The sequence below is a fragment of the Trematomus bernacchii genome, unplaced genomic scaffold (genome assembly GCF_902827165.1).
Source record: "Trematomus bernacchii unplaced genomic scaffold, fTreBer1.1, whole genome shotgun sequence".
Classification (NCBI taxonomy): domain Eukaryota; kingdom Metazoa; phylum Chordata; class Actinopteri; order Perciformes; family Nototheniidae; genus Trematomus; species Trematomus bernacchii.
The window spans coordinates 1,154,398-1,172,887 of record NW_022987313.1 but is presented as its reverse complement, the minus strand read 5'-3'; the positions used below and the strand labels follow the sequence as shown (position 1 = coordinate 1,172,887).

General features: G+C 38.4%; 2 protein-coding genes across 4 annotated transcripts; one reads left to right on the top strand and one right to left on the bottom strand.

The window, feature by feature from the left end:
* Positions 1-2,207: 2,207 nt before the first annotated feature.
* cdca4 (cell division cycle associated 4) lies at positions 2,208-9,034 on the bottom strand. Of its 3 annotated transcripts, XM_034121251.1 has the most exons (4): positions 8,865-9,023; positions 6,278-6,339; positions 5,172-5,309; positions 2,208-4,845 (listed from the first exon to the last, which is right to left on the bottom strand). In XM_034121251.1, exon 4 carries the CDS (start codon positions 4,834-4,836, stop codon positions 3,925-3,927), a length of 912 nt encoding a protein of 303 aa, XP_033977142.1. In that variant the 5' UTR covers positions 4,837-4,845; positions 5,172-5,309; positions 6,278-6,339; positions 8,865-9,023; the 3' UTR covers positions 2,208-3,924. The 3 variants fall into 3 exon arrangements, with proteins under 3 accessions (XP_033977142.1, XP_033976974.1, XP_033977059.1); XM_034121083.1 differs by lacking the exon at positions 6,278-6,339; XM_034121168.1 differs by lacking the exons at positions 5,172-5,309; positions 6,278-6,339 and having other exon boundaries at positions 8,865-9,034.
* Positions 9,035-12,591: 3,557 nt separating this feature from the next.
* On the top strand, positions 12,592-18,466 carry ahsa1b (AHA1, activator of heat shock protein ATPase homolog 1b). The gene is made up of 9 exons (XM_034120738.1): positions 12,592-12,800; positions 14,025-14,215; positions 14,519-14,601; positions 14,697-14,814; positions 15,672-15,760; positions 15,903-16,031; positions 16,147-16,248; positions 16,514-16,565; positions 17,566-18,466. Exons 1-9 carry the CDS (start codon positions 12,721-12,723, stop codon positions 17,736-17,738), a joined length of 1,017 nt encoding a protein of 338 aa, XP_033976629.1. The 5' UTR covers positions 12,592-12,720; the 3' UTR covers positions 17,739-18,466.
* Positions 18,467-18,490: the final 24 nt, after the last annotated feature.

Sequence of the window (18,490 nt, the reverse complement as noted above, 5' to 3'; positions counted from 1 at the left end):
CCAATTCTCGTAATATATTTCCTGATTTTAATTATTTTGTATAAAGACAACTCTAAATACTGACGCATGTTTTGCCTTTTCATGGTTGCAGTGGCCTTTTTGTTCAGAAAAATGTTGTACAATTTCCAGCCTTGCAACTTTCCATTTACTCTAACTCGTTTTCAAAAAGTGGCCTCGTCACATAAATATCACTATGAATGAAAAGTAACAATAGTGCTCCTGCATCATACAGGATATTTTGTATGAAAATGTGTTCACAAAAGTAAAAAATGCTGTAAAAGCAAACAAAATGTTGTCTTATAAATCAGGTGTCCACCTACTGCAAATAAAATAATAAAAAGTACGGTTAAAAAACAAAATCTAGGCGATACATCTACCTATAACACATTTGTCTTTATTTAAAAATGTATTGAAACGTATCACTGTTATGTGCAATACATACATTTTTTTTAAACTTTTGTATAATATTATTTTCAGACTATGCATGTCTACCCATTTGTCTTTATTTTTGTATTCTATTACCAATGTGTGCTTACTCTTTATTGTTTGCCGTTTATCTGCTATGTCACTTTTACTCTTATTTGTTGTGCTTAATTTTTACTGCAGTGAGAGTTAATACTAATAATAATAATAAATTCGATTTGTAAAGCGCCTTTCATTGCTAACAGCAATCCCAAGGTGCTACAGGAGTCATAATAAAAACAAACAAAAGTTTAATTAAAGGCTTTTTTTTAAAAGAAAGGTTTTTAGGCCTTTCTTGAAGGCGTCAGTGGTCTGTGGAGTCCTCAGGTGGTCTGTGGAGTCCTCAGTTGGTCTGTGGAGTCCTCAGGTGGTCTGTGGAGTCCTCAGTTGGTCTGTGGAGTCCTCAGGTGGTCTGTGGAGTCCTCAGTTGGTCTGTGGAGTCCTCAGTTGGTCTGTGGAGTCCTCAGGTGGTCTGGGAGGGAATTCCACAGGTGAGGAGCAGCTGCACAGAAAGCCCGATCCCCCATTGTGCGGAGTTTGGTCCTCGGGGGGCGAAGCCGATGGTTGGTTGTGGAGCGGAGGTTGCGTGTGGAGGTTTGAGATGTGAGAAGTTCCTTCAGGTATGGAGGAGCGTTCCCGTGGATGCATTGATGGGTCAGTAGTGCGATCTTGTATTTGATCCTGAATGAGACAGGAAGCCAGTTGAGGGAATGAAGAACGGGTGTGATGTGGTTGTATTTTCTCACACTCATCAGGATCCTAGCGGCACTGTTCTGTACGTATTGGAGCTTCTGAAGGCTCCCGCTAGAAGTCCCGGTGAGGAGAGCGTTGCAGTAATCGAGCCTTGAGGAGACGAAGGCATGGATCATTACATGTCACTTGTTAGACGCTTTTATCCAAAGCGACTTACATTCATTCAGTACTGTGGGCAATCCCCACAGGAGCAATTTGGGGTGAAGTGTCTTGCCCAGGGACACAACGACATGCTGACTGCAGTGGGACTCGAACTTGCTATCCCCTGATTCAAAGTTCAGCGCACTATCTCACTGAGCCACAGCCCCCCCCACCAGTTGTTCAGCATCTGACAGGGAGAGTGTGGGACGGAGTTTTGCAATGTTCCTGAGGTGGTAGAAGGAGGTTTTGCACAGGTATTTGATGTGGGTGTCAAAGGTCAGATGTCTTTCAAATCTTACACCCAGGTTGGTAACTGCTGTGGAGAGGGGTATGTTTTGGCCAGAAAAGGTAATGTGGGTTATGGGGGATGGCGGGACCTGGTTTGGTGTGCCAACTAAAATAGCTTGTTTTGGAGCTATTAAGCTGCAGGAAGTTTTGTTGCATCCAAGCCTTTATCTTGAAGAGTTGCCAAAGAAATGTCGTTGTACTTTGTATGATGACAATAAAGATATATTCTATTCTGTAACGTGATACATTTCCCCCTGCGGGAGTCATTAAGGACTGCTAGGAATCCCCATTCTGTATTTTTATTTAAAAAAAATGTACCAGTTATCTAACTACGTCTATTTTATGTAACAGTAAGTGAACACAGTTACCTTTTTTTCTGTATCCTGATTACATAATCTCTTTACATACAATCTGTTACCCCCCCAGCCTGCTGAGTGTCTTGACGAGCCTTATCTTTCATGCTCACCCAAAAGCCAATAGGTCAAACAAACAAGTCTTTTAAAAGCAGTAAGAAAACAAGATAAAATATGCTTAATACTAAAATGATTGATCCAGTTCACACATTTAATAGTTGCACCTTTTATTATAAAAAATATTTACAAAGATGCTACAATGTTTTTCCTTAATATAAAAAAATGCATACATTTTACAACGGTAATTAGTCTTTGAAGTTCTAGCTCCCATTCAGACCAGAGTGACATCCTTCAGGAGTGTTGTGGTAAGGTAATAAGCGTGTCGTAATACTGTATTTTTGTCAATACATTTAGTTTGCCTGAGTTAAATCTCTTCATCACGATGATAATGAACAATTTTTTGAAAAATGCATTTGATTTTTCCACATCTTTAGGAGAAAAGGCAACTGTTTGCATAAAAGAATTAAAGGACATTGAGTCGTATACAATCATTTTGAAACACGTATGACAGAGCTGCATAGTGATTTGAATAGTAACCCGGTTATTATTATTACTACTAATAATAATAATAAAAAATGTGAGTAACAAATAGGTACTGCATTCAAAACGGAGGGAAAATTTGGATAAATATAATTTCATCGGGCCTCGTGGTTGAATTGATACGTCAATATGGCATGTCGGTACCTAGATATAATAAATACAATAAATAAAACAATAAATTAGGTTGAGTTGACAAACAGAACTTTTCATTTGTTGTTCTAACAAATTAGAGAAAGAAATATGGCTTCTTGATGCAGTTATCACCCCGGGGTTTTCTCCAAAAATGCTTCTGGAAAAAAAGCTGTTGTTATTATTGTTATTAGATCTGTATGTAAAGCAGGGCAGGAAAATGACTTACGTTTTACCACTGGCTACTGTTAACTTAACAGAAACAGTCAAATGTTATCCAGCATTTGGTTGGTGTCCGGCGATTATTTCCCTGCCGTGCGTAAAGCTTTTGTGAAAATGAAAGAACAGCGCCTTGAAAAAGTGTTTCGATGCCAGTCCTGAAACCTGTTACAGTCGACTTGTTTTTACCAAACCATGGGAAGACACTGTCTCGAGTCTGGCTACATTAAAATCTTAAAAACCGCTTGGGAGGGAAAAATAATAATTAATATCAAATGATACTTGCAAAATCCCCCAGCTGTATAATGCAAAAAATATATTTCTATATACACATACGTACATATACATATATTCCATTCATAATTGCTCAAATCTTTAGGAAAATATGCATTGATTCATAGATTTGGATTTACAATTTGTTCTGTTTCTGATGCATGTAGTGTGATGAGTTGTTCCTCAGTCCATGATACAATAAATAGAAAATGGACAGAATGGCAGAGAATACGACCAGAAGGAGCTAGTACAACAGAATGTATGACAGACGTAAACATGGAAAGTACGTAAATAAGAATGCATCATGGTATAGGTAATTATCTTCGCCCTCTCTCACACGTATTGTCAAGTTTTGGATTTCATCAACAAAGTAGGAAACTAACCGCTTCACCCACAGACCAACGTGGCTTGTGAATCCCAAAATTCATTCATTTCTGATCTCTACTTTAACTGCCAATTTCTGAATAAAAGAGGAGGGTCCCAACAGCAGCTGCCGACTTGCCTAAGTGGCCGTTAGAAGACTAAATACACCTCTAACAGCCGATCCCAAAATCTACTTGGCTTGCTGTTAATTCCCTACCTTGTCCCCAAAACCTCTAACAATCTCCATGTGTAACAATACCACATACAGAACATGCACATGTGTACTGTGCATAGTCTGGAAAGAGTCTGAGGGCTCTGACAGGCCAGAGGAATGTTTTTAGTTTCAGGATCCCACAATGATCTCCATGATGTGGTCCAGTTCGTTCAGGTCTGACCTGCAGCTCGAGCTGGAGCTGAGGGCTGTGGGCCCGTGAGAGGAAAGGCTCTCCAGCAGATCGTAAGGCCCCATCTTAGGAGCACTCTGCATGCCTGTCAGCACCGTGTCAAGGTCGTAGTAGGACGGGTCCACGTCTGAAAACAGTTCCTCGAGGGCAGGGTCAGGGGGCGGCGCTGGGTGTTTGATCTCAAAAGTCCCAAAAACCTGCTCCCCTGTCCTGGTGTCTGGGCTCAGGTGGTCCCGGTCCCCCTCTTCACTCTCAGACGCACACTCCTCGCTGTCGTCCTCTTCATCCTCCTCGCACTCGCCATCTTCTTCGTCCTCCTCCCAGCAGGGTCCCATGCCAAAGGGACCTGCGAGGTACGAGGCCGAGGACAGTTGGGGGGAGACGGGCGACAAAGTGGACATGGTGACCTCTGTCTCCACGTCTCCCTCCATCACCACCTCCTCAGCGTGGTAGCCTTCCTCCAGGCCGGCCCCTGAGCAGGGCTTCGGGCTTTGCCCCGCCGGGTCCGTCTGCCGGCACAGCACCTCTGTGGCCACCAGGCGGTCTGCGGGACACTGGGCGGCTGCCAGCGCCTGGGTCATTATCTGCCAGGTGCCGTCCTGGGTCATCTCCTCCTGGATCTGCCGCACTGTGTTGGCTATGAGCACCGAGCGGCATAGGTTGGGCTCGACCAGCATGTGGCAGAGCTGCAGCTTGATCAGCGACATGTCAAGCAGCGACTGCCGCTGTAGGCTGTATGCCGACGTCAGCGTCCGGGCCGCCACAGATGGAGTCACCGGGACCTGGTCCTCCTCGGAGACCGGTTCCTCTCCGGGGTCTGAGAACTTGCGCTTGGTGCCCTTCGGGAACATGTTGTCTCTCTGTGGTGATGGCGGGGAGAAAGAAAAAAAGTCAGACATTTGACACTTATCTTAGAATCAGTAAATGTATCACACTTACAACACACAAAATGCCTACTGTTCACTAGCTAAGATTGTTGTGAAAAAAGTAAGTGCCATGTAATTAATTATGTAAATGTGTGATGTAATAAGGCTATGTGGTGTTTTATCTGTGTATGGTCATGAGGGAGCTACAAGCTGCTCAACAGCAGCTGTGACGTTATAAATAAACTACAGGTTTAAACCCTCAATGGACTACAGTAAACAGTAAATGTTTGTTGTAGTTTTTTTCTTAAAGTTTGCTATACCTTTCCTGTTGAGAGGCACAGGCAATAGAAATGCAGCTCGGTCCCGGCTGCAACGCTTCAAGTACTTTTGTACGAGTGACAAGCAGCTTTTGTTCAGCACCATTTCTGCCCATTTTAGGCCAGTCTGAGGCAAGACTCCTGCTGGGCGGAACAACCACACTTTTAACAGACCACTGAGCCACCGAAAATAGCATGGTTACCAACTAAATGCAAACGCTGCATCAAAGTAAGCACAGACTAGACAGACCTTTGTCAGAAAACAAACACAGCACTCAAGTTACATGATCAGTGCACTTATATTCTTTCCCACTGCCACCTGTGAGCAAGAAAATATCCTAATCAATAGGTGCTTTTAAGGGGGTAAAAGTGATAAGAATATGACAAAAAATAGCATTGACAATATCACAATACAATACACCACCATGAACCACTAGTATTTACAAGGGATAACAGGTTTCCGGGTCTACACACGCCACGATTCAAAAACTAGTAGAACAAGATTTTCACTTTCTCTTCACTGAAGGAGGGGAAGAAGAGTAGAGTCAACTTCCTTATTACACACCGTTTGGCACACAGTTGTCTTACAGGAATAAAACAACACTCCTGCCAACATTGAAGGCCCTCTGACTCCCCAAAAATAATCGTAAGAAGGAGACTGAGGTCTGAACAGTTGCCTGTGGCATTTAATTTTCCAGACAGAAAAATAATGTGCAGTGTCCAGCTGTGTCTCCTGTGTAAAAAACCTGCCAGTGTTGGCAGGGCATTTTGGGTGAATGATCCACCTAATTTAAACTTTGTGATACATTTCTTTAAAAATAATCACAAAAAAGTAAAACCAGGGGTACAATGACAATGGTATTGATACATGCTTGACTGTAACAGCATAGCAATAGGGTTTACAGAGTAAAAAGCAAACAGCAAAGAGTTGTTAGCAATTTTACAAAAGAAGCCCCACATTTCTGCTGGAAACCAAAATCAAGCTAATGGAAAACACTGCTGTTATTGTCACAATTCATCTCCAACAAAGCTGAATTTGTTTTCCTTTAAATGTTCATCTTAAAATACCAGGCAAAACCAGGACCCTATAATCAGTGCAAATTACATACCATCACCAAATTAACACACTGTAAGACTGCAGGAGTGTTGTGCAAGATTTTGAAGCCAAAAACTAGAAAGACAAAAACACAATTGTAACATTTTACATTTAATCAACATATAGTCAAACAAATTTCTTATTTGGGGTTGATTGTAAACTCTTCGCTCCTTCTCTCCAGCCTTTAATGTGGGAATAACTTTGCTTCTTTACACACATGACAACCTGACATGAAATGAGAAAGAAAGATTAAGTTACAGCTACTGTCTTCCCCTGATTGATCACATGAATGATATAACCCTTACCAAAAAAAGAAGTAGATCTAACATACACTGAATTGTTTGGGAGCCTTCACTTTTTTTGAGTCCTCGCTTGCACAGGGAATAACATTTCCTGACATTGGACAGAATAGGGAAAAAGTCATTTATGAAAGTGCCCGTAGATCTAAAATACAAAAAGGGTAGGAAAAGAATTATGGAGAAATGTTTGCTTCTTGTGTAGTGCATTTGTGGCTGGTCCCTGTTAAACAAGACACACTATAGAGCAATATCTCTCGGAAGAAAAAACAACAACAACAACAACGTGTAAAAGTTCAATTGGATAAAACCAGGAAGACCTACAACCTGAGAGAAAGCACACTGCAAATTGAAGAAACAACAGTTTGGGACATGTTTGGGACATGACATTTACAGGTATATAGAAAAAGGGTGGTTTTGAACACCATATGGTTCAGCATTTTTGGGTCAAATTTCAAGATAATATGTGTTGTATAAATCAGAGTTTAAATGACTTGGGTCTATAACTTGATCATCCTTATGTCGCACCTGTAGCAGACAAACTCACATCATACAACTGATGCAAAAACATAACACCTACAGAATGTAAATGAACCAAAAATGATATCTTGATTACCCTAAAATATCAGACATATACACTACAACTATCTGTATCTATTATATTTTCAATATATTCAGAGATTTTCTGACAAATTTGACATGAAAAACCACTATAATACAATAACACAAAATGCAATAACTTTACACCAAAGACACCCTAAAAGAATCATGTTCTTATAGGCACCTATCATTTCAAATGCTGCAAGTATAACCCAAACATATATTGATTATTAGGACATAATTTGTCTGCCAGAGATGCTTATTGCAGCGGTCAAGATCCATACCACTTCCTGCACAACCAATAGTTTAAACTTACACATTCCTGTCATGTTATGTAAATGTACTCACACAGTTTCAACAAGATAAAACAAGGAAATGCTGACACATGTGATGTTCAAATAAACTTGTCTAGCAGGAAATGAGTAATCAAATGTAAAAAAACAAAAATATTACGCAAATAATATTGTAGTCACAAAACTTGTATTAGACAATTGTATATATGCAACACAGCACTACTATACACAGTGTTAGCTATAGAAAGATGACTACTAAACCACTGGTGTAAAGTAACTAATTTGTATTCTGTACTGTACTTAAATACAATTGTACTTGTCTATCTTTTACTTTGTACTCCTACCCCACGACAATTCAGATGTAAATATTGTAGTTTTACTCTGCTACAAACATTTAATTTCTTTAGTAATTTAGCAGATTGTGATAAATAATGTGAAATATAAACAACCCTAAAATAAGACTTTAGTTACACCTTGAGTAACATTCACAAGCTACCCTGCAGCATACAGGTTTAAATTAAAACTAGCTGCACCTTTACATGTAATAATAATTATAATCAAAACATATAATATATATTATTCTGAAATCTGTATAATGAGTACTTGTACTGTTGGTACGTTAAGTATATTTTAATGCTAATACTTTTCTACTTGAGTAACGTTTTGAATGCAGGACTTTGAATTGTAACAGAGTATTCCTAAAATCTGGTAGTGCAACTTTGTACTTCTTCCACCTCTGTATTAAACTGAGCCCTTGTATTATGCTAGGAGCCAAACAGAATGCAGCCTTGCTTTACGTCAATGGCTGCTAGCATGACCCATCCCCCACTGCACACCGAAACCCCTCCACTTTCACAGCCTACCGTACTAAACGTGTAAATAAACTCACAACACAGCGGCATTGTATTTTTCACATTTCCCTGTGAATAACACTAATTAAGCGTTATGAGCCGGTGTTGTGGAGCTTGCAGAGCGGCTGTAGAGAGCGGCTCGGAGCTGCTGGCCGTGACTGCCGCATGCTTTGTCTTTTCAGCATCAGAGCTACCGAGCGACAATGAGGCCATTTTGCGCTAGTAGCTAACAGCTAGCCGGCTACTAGCTAAGCTACGGCTCTGACTTTATGAGCTAAGCTAACTGTGCTAATATGTTCAGTGAAACAGTAGAAAAATGAAAACAGTTGGTCTCAATATAACCTTCTTTATGTATTGCTTGTACAACATAAATGCTAGCAAGTTCGGCTAATTAGCCTACAGCGCCCACCCACACACATCCTCCGCGGTCCTTCCTCCTTTTTCTAGCCAAAAACAAGAGTTTTTTTTACCGCGGCTGGGCTGTTTAAGTTCCCCCGGAAAAAAAACAAAAAAACACGGTCTCGCCGGGTAACAACGGCTACTAACGGCCCGGTACTCACCTCGTGTTTGTGTTATTTTATTCCCGTCTCGGTCATAGGATCGACGGCAGGGAAAGCGGAGATCAGGTTCAGATGAGATCATTCATGCCACGGCTTCAAAAACTGAACTACCTCTGTCCTGCTGCTGCTGCTGCGGAGCAAGGGAGGGAAGGAAGGGACGGGAGGGGGAGGGGAGCCGACAAAAGCCAGCCATATGCCTGGGATTCCTCTCTAATGATTTCTCCCTGCTCTTTCTCCCTCTCCAGACGCTTTAATTTGACTAACAAGTGAAAGCCTGCAGTTTGCACCCGAGAACGAGAAATTAAACATCTATAAGTTGTGCTGGGTGTTAGTGAAGAATGTGCATTAATTTGATAAACATGATGTACCTATTTGTTTTATATATAAAAGAAAAACAAACAACTATTTAGTGGTTTAGGATTTATTCAGGAGATTCACACATTACGAATACTTTCAGTGCACAGTCGTAAGTACGACTTATTTTGGAAGAACAACTAACTATGTTTATATTTTAGCTATTACATTTGGAATTATTTTGAATATTATACATACAAATATTACCCAGTGATGAATGTGCATTCATTTAACATTTGCTCGGTTTTTTTATATACAAAAGAAAAACAAAGAAACAACTAGTTAGTGGTGGAGGAATAATTCAGAATATTCACAGATTATGAATACATTTAGATTTAGTACAAACTCGTGGAAAGTAGTATAGTAGGTTACAGACACAGTACATGTTTATTTTTGAGTTATTACATTTTGAATATTCACATATTATAAATACAAATAGTACCAAGTGGTGGAAAGTAACTAAGTACACAAAATACCTATTTTTGAGTAAGTTCATTGTTCATAATAATCACAAATTACAAATACAAAAGTACCCAGGGGTGGAAAGAAACTAGGTAGACTATTTTGTGTATTTCCTTAGGAATTATTCACAATATGATTAAATTACGATTTATAAATACAGGTAGTACCTAGTGTAGTTTGGCATATTTTAAGTGAACATATCTGCATTTGTCTTGTTGTTCTGAGTTTGTATCTTTATTGTTTATTACATGTACGGTATTGTAAATTGCTTTGGATAAAGCGTCAGCTAAATGTAATGTAGTTTAGTTTTGGAAAGTAATTAAAGCAGGCTGCAGACTCATTTCAAAGTATTTTCCTTAGGATAGTGCCAATCCAATACTGAGTATTGGTAACCAATTCCTGTAATTGCATTACATTTCACTTGTTAGATGCTTTTATCCAAAGTGACTTACATACATTCAGTACTGTGGGCAATCCCCACAGGAGCAATTTGGGGTGAAGTGTCTTGCCCAGGGACACAACAACATGCTGATTGCAGTGGGACTCGAACTTGCTACCCCCTGATTCGAAGTTCAGCGCACTACCCACTGATCCCCCACTGTAATGTGTTTAAAGTATTGGCATCAAATTATATTTAAATCTCAAAAATAAAAGTATGTGTTATGAGGGAAGCTGTGGCTCAGTGGGATTGTGCGCTGAATTTAGTGCGCTGAACTTTGAATCAGGTGATAGCAAGTTCGAGTCCCACTGCAGTCAGCATGTCGTTGTGTCCCTCGGCAAGACACTTCACCCCAAATTGCTCCTGTGGGGATTGTCCACAGTACTGAATGTATGTAAGTCGCTTTGGATAAAAGCGTCTAACAAGTGACATGTAATGTTATGATTAAGGACCCTTTTCAAAATCATATATATTACATTACTGCAGATGATTATTGATGCATTAATGTGTCTATCACAGCTGGTAAAAGTGGAGCTTGCTTAAATTACTTGTAAACTGCGTCTGGATATTCTAACCTATAGTTATATCTCTATAATCTGCTATATCTATATAGATCTATATATCTATCTAATCATATTTTGAATTAGATCATCTGAATCTGAAAAGTAACTAAAGTTTTCAAATAATTGTTGTCATGTAAAAAGTGCAATATTGGCTTTCAAAATGTAGTGAGGTATAAGTCTAAGGTAGCATAAAATGAAATTACTCAGATAAAGAGTACCTCAAAATTGTACTTAATTAATGAACTTGAGTAAATGTTCTTTACTATTTTGATCCATTATTTTACATACTTTGTCATAAAGCATTATTTTGAGTTGTGCCCAGTTTCATCAAAGAGCTATTTCCCCAGAAAACGTATCATACAGTCTCCTTTAGGTACAACCAATTTTCCAATGTTTCAGAAAAAACCCTCCCTTACTGACATCCCACTTGTGACCCCTTTCAACAAAATACAGATAACAAGATTCAAGATTCAAAGGTTTTATTGTCATATGCACAAAGCTACAGTGTAGAAATGGCAATGAAATTCTTCTGACCTGAGCTCCTGCTCCTCCAACAACGCAACATATATAATAAAATACAAAAATACAAAATAAAAAGTAGTGCAAAAGATATGTCCAAAGATATGCAGTGATGCGTACCGCAGTACAAGAGGAATAGGCTGTTTGAAACCATAGATAACAGCACATTCCCATCATTTGCCTGCTAACGTTTAATATGTAAATTCTGTGGAATGTGTTTACTGTGAGCCATGTAAATGCTCTGGGGATGATATTTACGTGGCAACAAATGTTTTCACTATACAAGGTAAGAAAACTATAAAACACTCTCTTTGTAGTTTCCTAAAGCCTGAGCGGATGTCTTGACATGTCTTGTTTTGCCCAACCCACAATCCAAAATTCGATGTTATTCAGTTTATCGTATGTATAACAGAGACAAAACTGGATTATTTTTAACACATTTTTATTAGATCTTATTATCTATTACCCAAATAATGTGTTTATCAAAGACAACAATCATTTAGGACAGAACTTAATTTATGGGGTTTTTTTATGCTGCAGTTGCATTACAAAGTTGGAAAAAGCTAAAATACAAAATGTCAATGACTGTGTTATTATACAAACATAAATACCAGAAATATACAAAATATGAAATATACAAAATATGATATGAGTCATGTCTAAGATTAGTGGAGGAATGTAACTAAATACATTTACTCAAGTACTGTAATTAAGTAAAATGACGAGATTGAGTATTCCCATGTTATGCTACTTATGCTACTAAAAATGATGATGATGAATGGATGAATCAGTATTGATGGTAATTAGGAAATTGAAGCGATGAGTTTCTCAGAACGTGCTTAATATATAAATACAAATTAGCCCTAGATTTACCAGTTGCAATAAGAATGCAATCATTCACATTAGTAAATCTAATCCAAAAAAGTAATATATATTAATCAGAAATGTACTTGCATAATCACTACTTTTATACATGGTATATTATTTGTATTCAAAATACTATAAACATTTGAACATCCCCTGGTATATCATTGTCCACCTTCCTGACTAGCAAGTATATTGTGCATCAAAATGAATGTTTTGTTTGTTGTTGTTGAATATTTATGATGTATCTTTTCTAATCTATAGATTTTCTTGTCTATGCACTAATACACCAATACAAAGTGTAATATATATTTATATATATATATAATACGTTTTGTATAGTAATGCTACAGGTCGGCGTTGTTACTGTTACTTAGGTAAAGGATATTTCATAAAGTGTTATTTCCCTCCAGATGTCTTCGTTTTATTGTGGGGAAATATTCCTTAGAAGGTCACTTCCGGTAGGGCGGAACGTTTCTACATTGTTACACAGAGTTCCGTTTCTAGCATTTTCTACACACGGACGACAAGTGCAGGAGCACCGCGGAGGGCCAGCAGCTGCCAGAGGCTTCTAGAAACAACGTGCACCGGGACAGTCACCGGCAACAAATCCGCCATCCGCACACAGCTCTACGTTAAATATTTCGGGAAAAAAATGGCTAAATGGGGAGAAGGAGACCCTCGTTGGATCGTAGAAGAGAGAGCCGACGCGACTAATGTCAACAACTGGCACTGGTGAGAAATCACGAAAGGACACTATGCTAACTAGCCTGCTAATGCTAATGTAACACATTGACATACTATTTATGGCTATATCTGTTATTTTTAGATGTTGCTCCTATGTGCTGATGAACAACTACCGTCTATATTTTCGTAGATAGCTCTGAGGTTTAAATGTAGACTTTTATTAAAGTAAATGATCACATTTTACAGGGTTTTTTGATCGAGCTCTCGTTTTGAAGTTAGCTTCCCTTGCAGCTAGCTACTGTAGCTTTAATGTATGTATGGAGGTTTTAGCCGTTAACAACAGAATGGTTACGCCACACGTGTTCCGGTGTAATAACGAGCCGTGTAGTGTAATCGTGTGTTGTTACACCGCTATAGGACATGTAAGGTACATTATATCTTAAAAGTTGCAGCAAATCGATATCTTGTTTTTTTTTTATGAATCGAGATTTTTGTGATCTCTTGTTGTGAGCACAAATTAGCAGCAGTGTAAAAGTGGCATTAAGTATTCATTCATCACATTTCCTACAGACTGAATACTTACCAAACTGTATGCTGTTTTATAGAGTTTTCTCCATGGTTTCCTAACCCAATTAATATCCATGGTAACATCAATCAGTTAAGGAATGTTGAAATCTTTAACGTAAATATCAGAAAAAAGTGTTCATTCTAGATTTGAGTGTGTATTGATTAGACTAACAATTATTTTCATTAGATGACATACCGTTTCTCACAGACAATTAATTGAAACGCCTTTATTTTATAATAGCGAATGCCCTGTCCTCTTTCTGTTAGTTATTTATATGTCTGTTTTTTTCAATGCAAAGGCCTAGATAATCAGTTAAATGTGATTCCTAACAGAGTTAGTTTGAATGTAATGTAATGTAATTTGACTTCAAGTGCTTTGTAAAGATGCAATAGTTGTTGATAATTCATCACACTGCTGTATTTAGAGTTAAATGTCAATGAATTGTAAGGTGGAATCTACAATATGTTGGTTGTAAAGATACTAAATCCATCTAGATAATGTCAATGGTGAACAAATTGACCAATTTAATTTAGTGTAAAGCAATACATCTTAAGAAAATAAGCAAAGTATCCAAAAACATTAAACAATATGGAAATGAAGCACAGTAAAGATCACATTGCAAATGCTATGCTATGTGAATATTATAGAGGAAGACAATTAAAATCGTGGGTATATTTACCTTTTTGGATGTGTTCACTTTGCAGGACTGAACGAGATGCAACAAACTGGTCGTCAGACAAATTAAAATCCCTCCTCCTCGGGTTGATCGTGGAGAACGAGGAGGGGAGCTGTGAGGTGACAGAAGTCGCCAAGGTGGAAGGAGAGGCCTCCATTAACAACCGTAAAGGGAAACTCATTTTCTTTTATGAATGGAACCTGAAAGCTACTTGGACTGGTGAGTAGGAGACTGAAGCAACTGTTGCTGTTGTTTTGCGGTGAAATATATTAGCATAAAATGGATTGCTGGATGAATACACAGGAAATAACTAGGCGTGCATAAAGCAGTGATCATTTTCGGTGTAGTTTTGACCACTTTCTCATTTTGGCAGGTAAATGCTTCTTAAAATAGAAACCACAGCTAGTAGAGGACAGTAACAGTTGATCAAAAAGAAGTGTTCCTCTGTTGTTATTTTTAAAGAAAGCTGAATAAAGAGGCTTCAAGTTCAATTTGACAACTGTATTCTCTTTATTTCCCCAGGAGTGTCAAAAGCAGGAGTCAAGTATACAGGATCCATTGATGTCCCAAACCTTTCGGACGAGAACGACATGGAGGATCTGGATGTAAGTTTCACCAAAGAGTTTGTGTGTAGTGTTTTCAACCGACTGCATGTTGTAGGAACAGCGTTGTGAAATCCCACCTTTTGATATTTGTGCAGATCTCAGTGTCGTTGAATAAAGATGAACCTGAAACACCCCTCACCATGCTGATGAGGACAAAAGGAGCTGACAATATCCGCCAGGTCCTGGGAAGCTACGTTGGTTACTTGAAAACAGGTGAGTGAAACCATTATGTAATTTTAAAGGAATACAGTGATGGTAATTCAAACAAAATGGTTCACTCACCACACAAACTGAAACACAGGATCACTAATCTACAACGTTGGACTTTAAAAAAAAATTAAGGCTATTCAAAAGTATTAAACGGCATTTTCCAAGGTATTGCATTTTGTAGCTTGTTTTCAATAAGTATATCAATTGTCCAAAGAGGTTGTATTCTAAAGTCTGCCTGAATGTAATCATTGCGTAGGTGTGATTCTGTGTAGTTTAAACAACATCGTTATGGGGAAATGCAAGTTTGCGTCCAAATGGTTGGAAGATGAGGAGGAAGGACAATCAATACTGTATATAGTAAATGTGAGGTAAAGTGTGTCGCCAATGTAACCGGTTAGAACTCGAAGTGGCGATGAGGTCTTGAAATGTATGGAAAGGGTCTTAAAAAAGGTCTTAAAAGGTATTACATTTGACTTCAGGATTCCTGCATATACCCTATATTAACAACCTTAGTGTCTGCATTTTCTCTGAACATTTCTCTGCATTTTCTGCCTTAATGACCGTTACACGCCTTCATAGTTTTTAGTCTCATTAATATTCACATCTTTGGGGTATTCACAATGTTTACCTTTAATTTTATATATTTTAACAGAGTTTTTCATAGGTCATTTTTAACATTTGGGTTAACAAAGATACGTGTAAAAACAGAATAAAAAATGGTTGTGTAGAAAATGTTAATATGAGACAAGTTTTTAGATATAAGTATTTTGTACTGATTATTTAAACTGAAATACTTTTTCTTTGATGATTTAAAAAAAAAAAGGTTTAAGCTGATTTTGTTTCATTTTTTTTTATTTCAGAGTTCACACAGGGCATGATCCTGCCTACAGCCAACGGTATGGCCAAGACCACAACATCGCAGTCCAAAGCCAAGCTGAATAAAACTCAGGTACGTAAATTACAAAAGATCCTCAGCCACATCTTACATTATCCCACACAGCTCCTGTCCCTAAATTATTTACTGTTAGTTATACACCATCGCAGCACTGATCCTCCCTCATCACACTTTCTTCATTCTTGTTGTGGAACAGATTTCCTCCTCAGGCAGCACAGTTGCTCCGATCAACACCGGCGTCAAGATCCCCACCTGCAAGTTCAGCATGAGGGAAAAGTTCCTCACCTCCCCGGCTGATCTCTACAGGGTCTTCCTCAACCAGGATGTAAGCTTCCTCTCCATATCTGACTCTGAGTGAACATTCATCTCACAGATGGTTCGAAGAATAAGCCAGCAAATGCACATTTAGATTGAAGTGTTTATCTCTCGTCAATCTGCAGATGGTTCAGGCGTTCACACACGCTCCAGCGTCAGTGGACGGAGAGAAAGGCGGAAAGTTTCGTCTGCTAGATGGAAATGTTTTCGGTGAATTCACAGATCTGGTAAGACAACCTTTGAACCAAGCTAAGCATTAAATAATAATCAATACATACTACGTTTGTGTGAACAGCTAGTAAAATGAACAACGTCTCAGTATTTTCTTTATTGCTGTGGGTATAAAGGAATTCTGTAAAAAAATGTCTTGCAATTGCATTTCTAGTACCAATTTAAAGAGTGGGTTTTTGCTTGAATTTTACTTTTAGTAAATGTGCAATTTGTTGTCCTCTATTTTACCCTTTAATATTAACAATGAATCCTTTCCACCAGGTTCCTGATGAGAAAATAGTTATGAAGTGGAGGTATAACAACTGGCCTGCTGGTACGTTCATTTTCATTTATATTCTAAGAGCCGATTTGACACAAATGTTTTTGTCTTACATTAGAAATGATTGTGTATAAAAGTATAAACTGTATCTACTCAAACACACCATATGTTTTATATGTCATTATATTTGGGGAAACAATTTAGCTAGTACAAATTAGTCGATTACCTTTCTTTAAATATAGTTTTCAGCTTTCTTTTATTACACACAACTACAAATGTAAAATATTCAGCTTCTTTCAGTATAAAAAACATCATCATGTTATTATGAGGTGCATCATGATCATTTAAGTCACACGTGTCAAACTCAAGGCCCGGGGGCCAAATCAGGCCCTTGGTGGATTTAATTTCGGCCCGCAGGATAATTTCTAATTACTAATAGATCTGGCCCGCACACCTTCACTCAATCCTGAGGGTTTCCTCAGCTCAGAGCCTGACCCCAAACATTGATGAACTTGCACCCAAGATGAGATGCCAAGTATCTGGCTTAGTGTGCATCACAGAGCAGCAACCTGAGTTTCAATGGATGTTTCCTTCTTTTTTTTCTTGCGACAACAGGGCATGTTTGTTTTTAGTTTTTTTGTTGGCCTGTGGAAAAATGTAATCATAAGAAATGACTGAGGAAAATCTGCAGATAGAGCCATAAGAAATTAATGCAACTGATTATTTAATGTTTTTATAGGCAATAATTTAAGCTTTGTTAGTTCCAGGTTTAATATGCAATAAGTTCATTTCAATACGTTCTGCATTAAACATTGAACCAGTCCGGCCCTCGACTAGTACCGATTTTTTAATTTTGGCCCACTGTGTATTTGAGTTTGACACCCCTGATTTAAGTAAACTCATAATCAACAGTTCCTAACGAACAAAGTACTTAAACTCTGCAGGTAAGAAATTGACTGCAGAATCTTTGAATCAGGACTATTATTTGGGAGGAAAAATAGAAATGTGTTGCATTTTGGGGCTCTAAAAAGTAACGGGTGTTTTTGCCCCACAGAGCATTACTCTACGATCTCCATGACGTTCAAGGACCGCACCAGCGAGACGGAGCTGAAGGTGGACTGTCGAGGCGTCCCCGACAACGAGGAGGACCGCACGAAAGAGGGCTGGAAGAGATACTACTTTGAAGCTATTAAACAGACTTTTGGCTTCGGATCTCGACTCTACTGAAGACGTTTCAACTAGTCTACGTTTTTTCTCCTCAATTTTGAAATTTTTAAAACTTCTTGTCCTGTGATCTCTCTGGCACAAGATGTCCCATTGTAAACTCTGAAGCACGAGTTAAAGAGAAGAGATAATGAGGTGAGGCCGTTCTGTCACTCGTCTGTGTAAATGTTTTAATTTCTTTCAACGTATTTAAGTCTAGATTTCTCCCGGTCAGTGTTTGGGTCAGTTCAAAGGAGAGGGATTCATGGACTGTGCCTTGGAGACTCTGGATTGAATAAAGCAAAAATATTAATCTATTGAACCACTAATGGAAATTGGCCTCCACGTCTATAAATATGTAATTACTGCAAGACTGAAAATAAATGTTTGGATTTTCTTTTACTTGAAAAAAAATAAATGCTTTTTTTAATACATATTTTACTCTTCAAGTGTAACTGTAGTGAAGATGCATGTTTTATTTAAGACAGACGGAGGAATGACTACTGGATATGAATTTACTGAAATGTGTCACTGAGCTAAGCAGAACTTTACCTTTCTGGTATTTCATTGAAAAGTCATCACAGGATCAACTGGGAGCTTCAGCAGAGACGTCAGCGCAAATCATTTAAAGTATTGGGAAATGAAATCAGGTTCCTCTCTTCACGCAGCTAGCTAGCATAGCAACTCAAGAGAGAAGTATTGCTGTATTTGGCTTAAAAAATGTCAATTTCCAGTAAAGTTTTCAGAACGAAGTGCGTCTATTTATTCATCATTTC